This window comes from Meriones unguiculatus, chromosome X, assembly GCF_030254825.1.
Source record: "Meriones unguiculatus strain TT.TT164.6M chromosome X, Bangor_MerUng_6.1, whole genome shotgun sequence".
Classification (NCBI taxonomy): Eukaryota; Metazoa; Chordata; class Mammalia; order Rodentia; family Muridae; genus Meriones; species Meriones unguiculatus.
Window position 1 is genome coordinate 128,685,465 of NC_083369.1, and position 12,852 is coordinate 128,698,316.

Sequence of the window (12,852 nt, forward strand, 5' to 3'; positions counted from 1 at the left end):
ATCATGCTTCATTCCAGAGAGTATCTGTTGGAAAGACAAAGAGCCTGCATCTTGCCTTAATGTGGCCAACTCTCAACAACCTTCCCAGCTTCCATCAGAATGTCTTGAGCCTTCAATTGCAATTTCTTTGCTAGCTGACTCTGTCCCCTGCACAAACTTGCCTTCCTCAACCTCTTGGAATGCTATCTTAGAAAGCTTTCTCTCCTGACCCAGCATCTCTGTCTGTTCCTACGAAACCCAAAAAGTGATGAGAAATAGTGCTAGCAATAGAATGCATTAATCACATAATATAATGAAGAGACTGCCAAGAAACCATCAAGCACAAAATCATCTTTCCACAGATGGGAAAATTGAGACAGAGAACCCAAGTCATCTGCTAAAGGCATCATAAGTTAATTAGGTGAGAAACCTTGCCATTGAATCCACACCTGTAGCACAGTCAGATCTCTAGTACCTATAGTAAAGCATTTGATCTACTCCCAGGCAACCTTCATTATATGAAGATCAAACCCACTATTAAGAATTTAGAGCCTCAATATCAAGTGCTTTTTAAAAGTCTGTCCTCTGTAGACTTCTGGCTATAAGAAACAATTTGGACCTTCTGATAAACTATTAGCCAAGCAGAGAAGTCTATCTGAATGAAGACTAGCATCACATTTTATTAATAACAACAACAAAACCCAGTACCATACAGACAGAATCTTAATTCAGTGGCAAATCTTGTACATATGGATACATGTAGCTCTGGGGCCAATTTTGAACGTGGAACATTAGGTATCATGTTCACAACCATCAAACAAAACATAATTCACAGTCCTTTGATAAAGCTTACATTTTTTTTCAGTGTAACACGAGATCATATTTAACATCTGTGACAAAAAGGTGTACTTTTAAATCTAATTCTCATCCTAACTATGGAGAAAGGCCACCTTCAGGACTAGGAAGGGGATTATGAACCTCTTAAAATGACTTTTACTTCTCTGTTTCAAAAAAGAGACCTATGTTGTATTTGTGGTACACAATCTCACATATGGTGTTTCTCAACTCCCATTACTGTCTAAGCACATCTGTACTGGAAATCACTTTAATACACAAACTGTAACTTAAAAGGGTTGATATCATCAGGATAGATTAACAGGTTTTTTTTTTTTTTTTTTCAGAAGTAGAAGGGGGTAAACTGCCAGCTCAGGAGGTTTTCAACATTCAATAGTTCAATGTTAACAATCTGAATATTGTTAGAACTCTTGCCAATTCTGCTATTTAAATAATTTTAGGGTATGTCAGGACTGAGTTAGTAAGTTAACACACACAAGTGTAGCATATCAGTGCTGAGAATCCTCACTATAGTTTTATTTGAATCAAGGCAACTCCTTATGTACTGGAGAATATCCAAGATATCCCTGAAACTTTTTAAGTTAAAAATGTTTCTGAATTACAAGATAAAGCAGGGCAGAAAAATCTAGATTGCAAGCTCTCACATCAGCACCCAGAGGTCTGCATTTAGGATACAGCCAGTATAATAAACTCGGGTTGGCTGGCATGTGCTGGCAATCTTTTAATTCTTCTTAAATAATAAAAAAAATTACATTTTTTAAAAAAGAAAGTGCTTTGTGGTTGAAACCTTCGGAATTTTTTTTCTTTTGAATATTGACAGTTTCTCAAATGGGAAAGAGAAGAGATAGGCACCATTCTGGACCAACAAAACACCTAAGATGGAAAACTGAGTCTGAATATATATAATCATTCAATTTAATATCTGTTATAAAACCTAATATTAAAACAAGTGATATTTTCACATAGAGCCCTAATTTCATTTTTGTATTTGACTGTATCAATAAATGACAATAGAGAAAATTTAATGTGTCCTTTGGTACTTGGAAGAAAATGGCATGCTAATATTTAAACACGTTGAAGACACAGGTAAGCTTGGAGACATAATTCTTTGATCAGACAGCCATAATCCACATTAAAAAAAAAAAGGGTACATTCCTCAAATCAGAACAGAATGTTACTGACAAGGATCTGTTCATGTCTAGATACAGTCCAGAAAATACAGTGTCTATTGTAGTTTGTCTCACATGGAACTAGTCAGTGAGGATATCTAGGATATATTTTAGCCACTATTTTACTCTACATGTCTGTGGAATGACAAAAAAAAGACACGATATCAAGTGGTTTATTTCTGAAACGATTAACCATTTTGCATTAAAAGCAAGAAAAACAGAACCCAGAGATTATTCCTCATAAACATTTCACCTTTTTAAAATAGGCACACACAAGGTTTATTCTATCAACTAACATGAATTAGTCTAACAAACAGGATGCAACTTGATCTCATTGAAATTAACTAGGTGATTCTTTGGATTGTTATCACTTTACAAAGACTGATATTAAACTGAGGAGGGTTAAATCAAGTGCACTTAAATGGCCTAAGACACAGGCTATCATTCATCCACATTTTCATTTTGATGGTGATGATGCTACGAATGATCAAGCAGGAAGCCTGAGGATGAAAATCTTCAAGATCGTGGCAGCAGTTTAAACTTGTGCAACACGAAGTAGAGAAGAGCCACAGAAGTGGAAAACCCAGTGATCTTTAGCAGACCAGGCACAGAAGGCAGGTTCCTCTCCAGAAAAGTGTGGGTAATTTCAAATGCTGGAACATCCTAGATGGATGAACATAGATCATTAATAGAAACTCTGGTTGTCGCTAGAAGAAACAAAATCTATTTGCAATAGTGTGCATTTCATCTCCTAAGACATTTCCATCTACAGTAAAAGCAGAGGCTGAATGAAGGACAGTGCAATTTTTATGTGCTATGTAGTTGGTTTATAAAAATGGAGTAGCCAAACTTACCGTGGACACAGGCTCTTGAACCCATATGTCTTTCTTAGCCACTTTTCCTAGAGCATTCAAGACCTGAAAGAAAAGTGACTGTCATATTACAACGTGACATTAAGTAATTTTGATAGATTCAAAGTCCTGTTAAAGGCAGATGAACCCATAGGTGGGTAGCAGAGAAATGAAAACATAGGCTAGCAGTGTCAAGAAATAGATGAATGGATAAAGAAAATCTGTTATTCCCGTACAATACAACACTATTCAGCTTTAAATGGAAATTAAATCCTGTCAATATGACAACATGGGTAAGCTTAGAGGACAATACAGATATAAATGAAATCTGCCATGCCTAGAAAGACAAATAGCATATGCCATAAAATAATATATGTTGTCCTTTATAGGCAGATGCCAAATAAGTGAATCCTGTAAGACTACAGAAAATAACAGAGGCTATCAGAAGCTAAGAAAGGTACCATAGAGTAAGGCTACTGAGACTGAATAATAGGTACTAAAATATAATTCAATGAGAGGCATAAATCCTAGCATTATATAGCAATATACATATTTAAAAATACATATTTAAAATCACAATTTACTATATACTTCCAAAGAACTGGAAGAAAAGATTCTGAATGTTTAAAAAAAAATAAGTACATGTCTGCTGTGAAGGAGATGCAAATTATCTTGATTTGATCATTGTATATTACACACAGGAAACAAAATGTCTGTGTACTCCATAAGTGTGCCTAGTTGTCTTAATAAAATAGTCCAAATATCTAGTTTCTTGCTGTATATTCATATAAAGATAAAACAAAGAACTGGAAAGATCAGATGACAGCAATATTGTCACTGGTATAGCCCATGTCCCTCACGCATGACACTTTCATTTCAATTCTCAGTACTGCTTCCCAGATGTAATTACAATGAAAAAGGAGTACACCTTAGATTTTTCCTTACTTCTCGAGCTGCTCGTTCTCCAGCTTGGACTGCTCCTTCCATGTAGCCACTCCACTCTGTTGCTGTCTCCGTGCCTGCAAAGTAAATCCTGCCTGCTGGCTGGCGAATTACCCTTCAAGGAAAAATAGGAGGTCACACAGATTTACAAGGGAAGGTGTTGAGGGGAAATGAGTCAATCACTCATTGCCTTCATCTAGTTCACAAAAGAAGAGCAACCAATCAAGGAAGAAACACTTGTGTGTTTCATCCCAAAGTAAAAAGCTGTTCTTTGTTTTCTGGGTCTGTGTGCAAAGATCTAAACCTGGGAAAAGCAGACTGTAAGATTATTAATCAATTAGAGGTGATGATGACCTTCTTCTGGCCAACTAGTCAGCTTGTGAGAACATGAATTTATTCCTTTAGTAACATTTTATACTCATGTTTCCTGATTGTTGGCCATTTATCTCATTATACTATCTTCTGTGGGGTACAGTTTTACTCAAGATTATACACCAGCCACAGAATGAACCCATGAAACAACTTTTAGGACATCAAGATACTGTGATAGCATGGGGGAAAGTACAAGCACCCTCATTTCTGGTAGAAGAGATGCCGCAAGTATTCTGAGTATTTCTCTTAAAATAACATCATCTGTAAGTTTGTCAAAACATTTATGGGGACTAGCTAAGGGTGAGGAAATAGATTCTTCCTAGAAGAAAGTTCTGATAAACAGGACCAAGGAAAGGATAGGTTCAATGGGGAACTATCTAACACAACCTTCTTTGTTTTATTTTTGCTTGAACATTTATATGAACTCCTCCAAACTGTATATCCCCCCCACTCAGCCAAAAGCCTCTTCTCAACCCTCTAATTGAGCCTCAAGCCTCAATTGGAGAAAGGCACTCCTTTCTCCAATTCAAGAAGCCTATGCCTCATTTCCTCTTGATTCTATTTCTGCTATTTATATCTCTTTTGAGACTCCATAACTAGATCTGTTTAACAGTCTTGCTTTAATAACAATAGTTTTTTGAATTTAAGAAAAAAAAAAGATAAAGAAAATGCTCTTGAAAGCAAAGGTAAATAAGGTCTGCTTTGTTGTCCATGGATAGATGTAACCTGTAACCCAATGCTAACATTCTACAATTGGTTCTCCAGAAACTCGATGAAAGTGTGATATGACTAGATAACAAATCATTTGCTGAAGAACCCCCAACACACACACACACACGCACACACACACACACACACACACAGAGAGAGAGAGAGAGAGAGAGAGAGAGAGAGAGAGAGAGAGAGAGAGAGAGAGAGACGGTGATAATCACAACCAGACAGGAAAAATTGTGAAGAAATTATGAATGCCTCATAGAAGGCTATCACTTTATGCTTCCTTCTGTGTGGTATGTCTTGAAACTGAACAAGTGATTCTGGATCATATGCCTATAAGGCAAATAATAATAATATATGTGAAACAAGGTGTTTCTAAATAAAGGTATACTCCCAGCCATGTAGATCTCATCTCCTCCCATCTCAGCTGTATACACTGAGCACTCTTTATTCTGGAGAGGAATATTTGAAACTTCTCTGTTAATAAGATAGATGTATTTGGCAAATGCAGCCATTGTCCTTCTGTGTACAACAGTGCCACGGAGTATATAGTAACCCTGTGAGAGTAAATGCTGAGGAGAGCTCAAAAGGCTTTCCCAAAGACAATGTGGCTGTCTTCATTTTACAAGTGCTGCATTTGCAGTCCTGCCTAGTACTCTGCAACAGCTCTATGTACTGATGTGCATTTCTCTAGGGACATCCACCGAGTTACAAGTTGACTATCTGGAATTTACAAAGAAGAAAATCCCCCGTTACATAATTCTTATTGAACAAGGCTTGCCTGAATGCATGCCAGCCTTATATGAGTTGATGTAGTGGTGGGATATTACCTTCCATATTGGGTCATGATGCCAGGAGGGAAGTAGGCTGTGTAGCAGCCCCCGGAGTACTGCTCCTCACACCAGTTCTTCTCTTCATAATGGACCGGCTATAGTTCAATGGGGAGAAAAATTCCAAAAGAAAAAATCAATTGAACTGTTACCTGTAAACAGTGAAGGCTTTTATATATTTTACATTAATGGAAAGTTTGTATTTAAAGCATAAACTGGGGAAGGAACTCACCAGTGTGTGCCAGACCCTGAGACTGAACCGCAGTGCTATGAAAATAAATAAGGGCTGGGGGGGAGGAGGGGGTCGTTCCAAGATGGTGGCGACCAGCACACACCATATCTGAGGGGCACAGGATCCAAAATTCTGAAATTGGTGAGTGGAGGGGCATATGAAGCCAGAACATTGACACTGAGGCTTCCCAGGAGAGAAGGGACAACCCATGAGCTGAGACCATTTGAATCCAGGTCACCTGTGGATGTCTCCAGGGACTGAGAGTGGTAAATATTCTCACCCCTGCACTTCCCCTTAATAGGCCTCCCTCCTTCGCAGAGGTGGCTTGAAGTGCCTGCTGTTCCAAGCATGGACCTCCCTGCTCGGTAACTAAGACAGCAGAGGTGGACCTTCCAGTTCTGTAGGTGCAGGCAGCTGTACAGGCTTCCGAAGGGCCTCCCAGAGAGCTTCTGTACTGGCCTCCCAGTTTTGCAGCTGTGGCTTGACTCCCAGCAGGCCACAGGATGGGCATCCCCGGTATGTGGAAGGTTATCCAGGTTTCTCAGCATCTCCCAGGTCTGTGGGCAGCTGTATAGGCTTCCAGGGCCTCCCAGTGGGTAGATGTATCAGCCTACCAGGTCTGCAGTGGTGGTAGCGGGGTGGCTGCTAGCCCTAACAGGAGCCTCCATGCTCCGTGACTGAAATAACAGAAGTGGCAATCTCAAGTAAGGGTCCCCGTGCCCAGCAGACAAACAGTGGACACAGCTGAGCTGACTGGACTCCTACATTCTCATTTGCCCCTGCAGGTCCAAATCTGAGAGTACAGAACAGGGGGAACATCTGTGCTTTCTGATTAGGCCTACTAATGCATGAGTGCACTTTCAAGTGAGTGCATGCAGAGCCCAAGATCCAGAGTCCTTCCCTCTATGCTAGCAGCCAGACAATGGATCCCTCTAACCCTCTCACCCACTGTGGGTAACATAGGGATTCTTGGGACAGCAGTATCAACATTGAAGCCCCTGTTCTGTGGGTCTACCAGTGGAGTCCAGACAATAATTTCCTGGAGCCTAGACAGATCTGCATACCAGGTGGACAGTACTACAGGCCTGTAGGCCACCGAAGTATTCAGGGAAACGTGCACATACACATTGCACCCATGAACAGAGCCAGCACCTGCATCCCCTCCTACACTTAAGCCCCACATTCCAGGTATCTACACTCTAGGACCCTGTCTTGCAAGGCATACATCTATGCATACTCCTGCACTTGCTCACCCGTACTTGTGCAACTGTGCCTGTGAACTTCATCCTTTAGTTACAGCTGAAACACCAACACACAATCTCAAATCATGAATCTCTCTCATATTCCCTGAAGAATACTCCAGACACCAGAGAAAGGCAGACCCAGGCTGAAGTACAGACTCCAGGAACAAACAACAAAGGTAATGGATAAGTAGATAGCTTGAGGTGGTTATAAGAACACATCAAACAAAAATCAGGACATCATAGCTTCAACAGCAACCCCCCAAATCAATGGATATTTCATTTCTTCAGAAACCCTGGAAAATTATTTTAAAGCTGTGTTTATCCAATTATTAGAGACACATAAAGAAGAGAGGAACGAATTTCTCAAAGGAATATCCAGACAAATGGAGGCAAATAAGGAAGAAATGAAAAAAAGCTCTCAAAGATATAGAAGCAACTACAGTCAAACAAATAGAGACACGAGAAGAAGCACAATTAGTGGCATATGGAGACGAAACAAACAAAAAATAGAGGCCATCATGGAAAGATAGGAATCCACATTCAAACAGAAGAGGGAAATGGTGCAAGACATGAAAACAGAGTTAGAATCAATAAAAAAAAAAATCACAAACAGAAAATCCTGGAGCTGGAGAACTTAGAGAAAAGATCAGGAAACACAAAGGTAAGCATCACTAACAGAAGACAAGAGATAGAAGAGAGAATCTCAGGTGCTAAAGATAAACTTGCAGAAACTGATACATCTCTCAGAGTAAAAGTAAAATGGTAAAAGAGCCAAACATAATGCATCCAAGAAATAAAAGACACCATGAAAAGATGAAATTTAAGAATAATTGGAATAGAAGAACAAGAAGATTCCAGGCTCCAAAGTCCAGAAAATATTTTGAAGAAAATCATAGAAGAAAATTTTCCCAATATAAAGAAAGAGATATCCATAAACATAGAAGAGGCCGATAGAACAGCAAATAGGCAGGACCAGAAAAGAAACTCCTCAAATCACATAATAGTCAAAACACTAAATGTACAGAACAAAGAAAAATATTAAAAGCAGCAAGGGAAAAAGGCCAAGTATAATATAAAAGTAGACCTATCAGAATCACACCAGACTTCTCAAAAGAATCTATGAAAGCCAGAAGGGTCTGGACAGATGTCATGCAGACTCTAAGGGACCACAGGTGCCAACACATACTACTATACCCAGCAAAGCTTTCAATCACCATAGATGGAGAAAACAAAATATTCTGTGAGAAAACTAAATTTAAACAGTATGTACACAGGAACACAGCCCTATAAACTATACTAGAAGGAAAATTCCAACCCAACGAAAACAACTACATCTAAGAAAACATAGGACATAGATACATACACAAAAAATCAAAAGAATACAAGCAACAAAACACGGTAACACCACCAACCCCACATCAAAGAAAGTAAAAAAAAAAAAAGAAGAAAAAGAAAAGCATTGGTCACTATTATCTCTCAACATCAATGGACTCAACTCTCCAATAAAAAGACACAGACTAACAGAATGGTTGCAGAAAAAACATTCTGCTGCATCCAAGAAACACACCTATGCAACAAAGATAAACATTACCTCAAAGTAAAGGGCTGGAAAAATTATTTTCAAGCAAAGGGACCCAGAAAACAAGCTGCAATAGCTGCCCTAATATCTAGTAAAATAGACTTTCAACCAAAATTAATCAAAAAAAAAAAAAAATGAGAAGGACCACTTCCTTCTCATCAAAAGAAAAATCCACCAGGAGAACATCAAAATTCTGAACATCTATGCCCCAAATACAAGAGCACCTAAAAAGCAGCAAATCAAGTAATCCAATTAAAAAATGAGGTACAGAGCTAAACAGAGAATTCTCTGTAGAGGGATATTGAATGGCAGAGGAACACTCAAAGAAATGGTCAACATCCTTAGTCATCGAGGAAATGCAAATCAAAATGACCCTGAGATTTCACCTTACAGCCATCAGAATGGCTAAGGTCACAAACTCAAGTTACAGTACAGGTTGGAGAGGATCTAGAGAAAGGAGAACCATTGCTGGTGGGAATGTAAACTTGTACAACCACTTTGGAAATCAATCTGGAGCTTTCTCAGACAATTAGGAATAGTGCTTCATCCATTGCCAGCTATACAACTGCTAGGCATATATCCAACATGTGCTCAAGTACACAAGGATGTTTGTTCAATTTTGTTCATAGTAGCTTTATTCGTAATAGCAAGAACCTGGAAACAACCCAGGTGTCTATCAACAGAGGAGTAGATACAGAAATTGTGGTACTTTTGCACAATGCAATACTACTCAGCAATTAAAAACAAGGAAAGCCTGAAATTTGCAGGCAAATGGTAGGATATAGAAAAGATCATCCTGAGTGAGGTATCCCAGAAGCAGAAAGACACACATGGTATATATTCACTTGTAAGTGAATATTAGACATATAATATAGGATAAACATACTAAAAATCTGTACACCTAAAGAAGCTAAGCAAGAAAGAAGGAGGACTTTGGGTAATATGAACAATCTTCACTCATAAAGGCAAACAGGATGGAAATAGGAAGAGGTAGAAAACAGGAAACAAGACAGGAGCTTACCACAGAGGGCCTCTGGAAGACTATTCCCAGAAGTGTATCAAAGCAGATACTGAGCCTCATTACAAAACTTTGGGCAGAGTGCAAGGAAACTTATGATAGGAGGAGATAGAAAGACCTGGAGGGGACAGGAATTCCACAAGGAAAGCAACGGAACCAAAAAATCTGGGCCCAGTGGTCTTTTCTGAGACTGATACTCCAATCTAGGACCATGCATGGAGATAACCCAGAACCCCTGCACAGATGTGACAGCTCAGTGTCCAAGTGGGTTCTCTAGTAAGGGAAACAGGGGCTGTCTCTGACATGAACTCACTGGCTAGCTCTTTGATCACCACCCCTTGATGGGGGAGCAGTCTTGCCAGGCCACAGCGGAAGACAATGTAGCCAGTCCTGATGAGACCAGATAGGCTAGCGTCAGATGGAAAGGGAGGCGGACCGCCCCTATCAGTGGACTTGAAGAGGAGCATGGGAGGAAATGAGGGAGGGAGGATGGGATTGGGAGAGAATGAGGGAGGGGGCTACAGGTGGGATACAAAGTGAATAAACTGTAAGTAATATAAAAACAAAAAAATTAAAAAAAAACTTTGAAAAGAAAATACTCACTCATATAGACATATAACATAGGACAAACCAAGTAAAATTTGTGCATCTAAAGAAACTAATCAAGAGAGAGGACCCTGACTAAAATGCTCAATCCCCATCCTGAAAGGCAAAGAGGATGGACATCAAAAGAAGGAAACAACCTAGGAACCTGCCACAAAGGGCCTCTGAAAGACTCTGCCCTGCAGACTATCAAAGCAGACGCTGAGACTTATGACCAACTGTTGGGCAGAGTGCATGGAATCTTATGTAAGAAATGGGAAATAGTAAGATCTGGAGAGGACAGGAACTCCACAAGGAGAGCAACAGAACCAGAAAATTTGAACACAGGGGTCTTTCCAGAGTCTCATACTTCAACCAAGTACCAGGCATGGAGATAATATAGAACCCCTGCACAGATGTAGCACTTGGCAGCTCAGTATCCAAGTGGATTCCATAGTAATGGGAAAAGGGACTGCTCTGACATAATCTGATTGGCCTGCTCTTTGATCACCTCCCCCTGAGGGGGGAGCAGCCTTACCAGGCCACAGAAGATGACAATGCAGCCACTCCTGATGAGAACTGATAGACTAAGATCAGAAAGAAGGAGAGGAGGACCTCCCCTATCAGTGGACTTGGGGAGGGGCATGTGTGAAAAGGAAGGAAGGAGGGTGGGATTGGGAGGGGAGGAGGGTGGGGCTTATGGGGGGATACAAAGTGAATAAAGTGTAATTAATAAAAAATAAAAATAAAAAAGTAAAAAAAAAGAAAATAAATAAGAAAGAAAAGGAAAATGGAGAGAAGTAAGATTAAGGGGGGGGGGGGAACAGCCTGGAGATGAAGCTGAGCATTATAGCTCTTTCTTAATATGCCAAGGTCCCATGTTTCATCCCCGGTATTGGAAGAAAATACGTTTGTATAATAAAGACATTGATCTTCTCAACCTCTTGCATAAGGGAGTCAAGAAGACACTCTCATTCACACAGATTCTAAATATTAGTGCTAAGTCTTTGGAAAATCTTACTAACAATCATTTTTTGGAAAGGTGTTCTCCAAACTCTGAAATATCCAAGACAAGGGATCTAGACAGGTGTTGCTAACAAGAGAAATGTGGGAGGGAGCAAGTAGGGACAAACACAAAGCATTTTTTTTTTCAGAATCCCTTCCCTAAGCTGGAAAAGTACATGATAAAAATAGTGCTCAAAGAAAACAATTAAGATTTAAGTGCTTCCTGGGGAACATGAGAGAGCCTTCCATAATTTCCTTGTCACAATCTAGATGTTTATTATTTGCATAGTTCAATCAATAATCCACAGGAAAAGTCTTCAGCTATTGGTGGGCTCTTCAGAAACTATTTTCTTCCCACTGCTTTCAGAAGCAGTATGAAAATCCTAGAGTGCCAATGAGGTATGAATTGAGTCTCCATGTGGCAAATGAATTAGTATGCCTTTGATCTGCCCAAAGATTAAGTCTGGTCTGTCAAATACACATCATGATGCCTTCAGCAACACTTAATGACATATCTAGGGTTTTTTTGTTTTTGTTTTCAGCAAGCACTTGACAATGACAGAAGCACAGGATCTGTGTTCTGCAGACCAATCTCAGTAATTGGTGATATAATGGTTATAGCTCCAAGTCTCCTACTACAATTGAAGGCCTGTTGTCCAGTGAGCATTGAAAAAGCCCAAAGTACCTGACACTAGTTTTAAATGTTTTTGGATTGCTGAAATTAGTCCTCTAAATTAAGCACACCTCTTTCTATTCTCTACTTAAGATTTCTAGGAAACCAGAATTTGCTTTAATTTACCACTTTGAGCCAACAGAGCAAAACCTGCTAAAGACTAGGGGTTCTTACATATAAAGCTTCTTGGCATCCCAGAACTTTGGCATACAGCTCACAGATTTTCTTCTTCCTATAGAGAAGAGTAAAAACATGTTAAATAAGTCAAAACTAATGAGCATAAAATAAAGACACTAAGTTCTAGGGTACTTAATAGTGACTTCCTTGAAGAAAAATGAATTTAATAGCCTTCTGTAGCTATAAAACAAATAGTAAATTAATCCCTGCACTCAGTTTATATGTCTCAATGGATTTCTGTATGCTGATTAACATCCTATGCCTCAACATGGTAATTTGAGGAATCAACAGAATTTTCCTTTTTTTTAAAAAAAAAAAAGACAAGGTCTCACTATGGGTAGACTGGAATTTCTTGTCCTTCCACTTGTCAACTGTATTTTTACAACAAGATTTGTAACATCTGCATTTTACTTCATAACAAAAATCAAGTTTTTTTAAAATTTGTTCCATTTGCATTAACATCAGGTGATAGTCAATTTCTGTGCCACAATTGGGCTGTCTTTTCTCTAGATCCAATGTCTCTTTGAAAGGGACATATTCACACACTTTCACTATTTGTTTCAAAATGAGCAAAGATGTTGTTTCAGAAGCAGAGAAACTAAGACCAAGAAAAAAGGATCTATGGAACTA

The 12,852-nt window shown here is 39.2% G+C and overlaps 1 protein-coding gene across 1 annotated transcript in view; it reads right to left on the reverse strand.

Moving 5' to 3' along the window:
* Window positions 1–635: 635 nt before the first annotated feature.
* Maoa (monoamine oxidase A) overlaps window positions 636–12,852 on the reverse strand; it is a 67,425-nt gene continuing 55,208 nt past the window's right edge. Inside the window, exons 11-15 of the mRNA XM_060375512.1 lie at window positions 12,220–12,277; window positions 5,713–5,810; window positions 3,800–3,911; window positions 2,858–2,920; window positions 636–2,666 (exon numbers count right to left, since the gene is read on the reverse strand). Of these exons, the coding sequence (XP_060231495.1) occupies window positions 2,520–2,666; window positions 2,858–2,920; window positions 3,800–3,911; window positions 5,713–5,810; window positions 12,220–12,277 (478 nt within the window). The 3' untranslated portion in view covers window positions 636–2,519. The remainder of the gene's footprint in view (window positions 2,667–2,857; window positions 2,921–3,799; window positions 3,912–5,712; window positions 5,811–12,219; window positions 12,278–12,852) is intronic.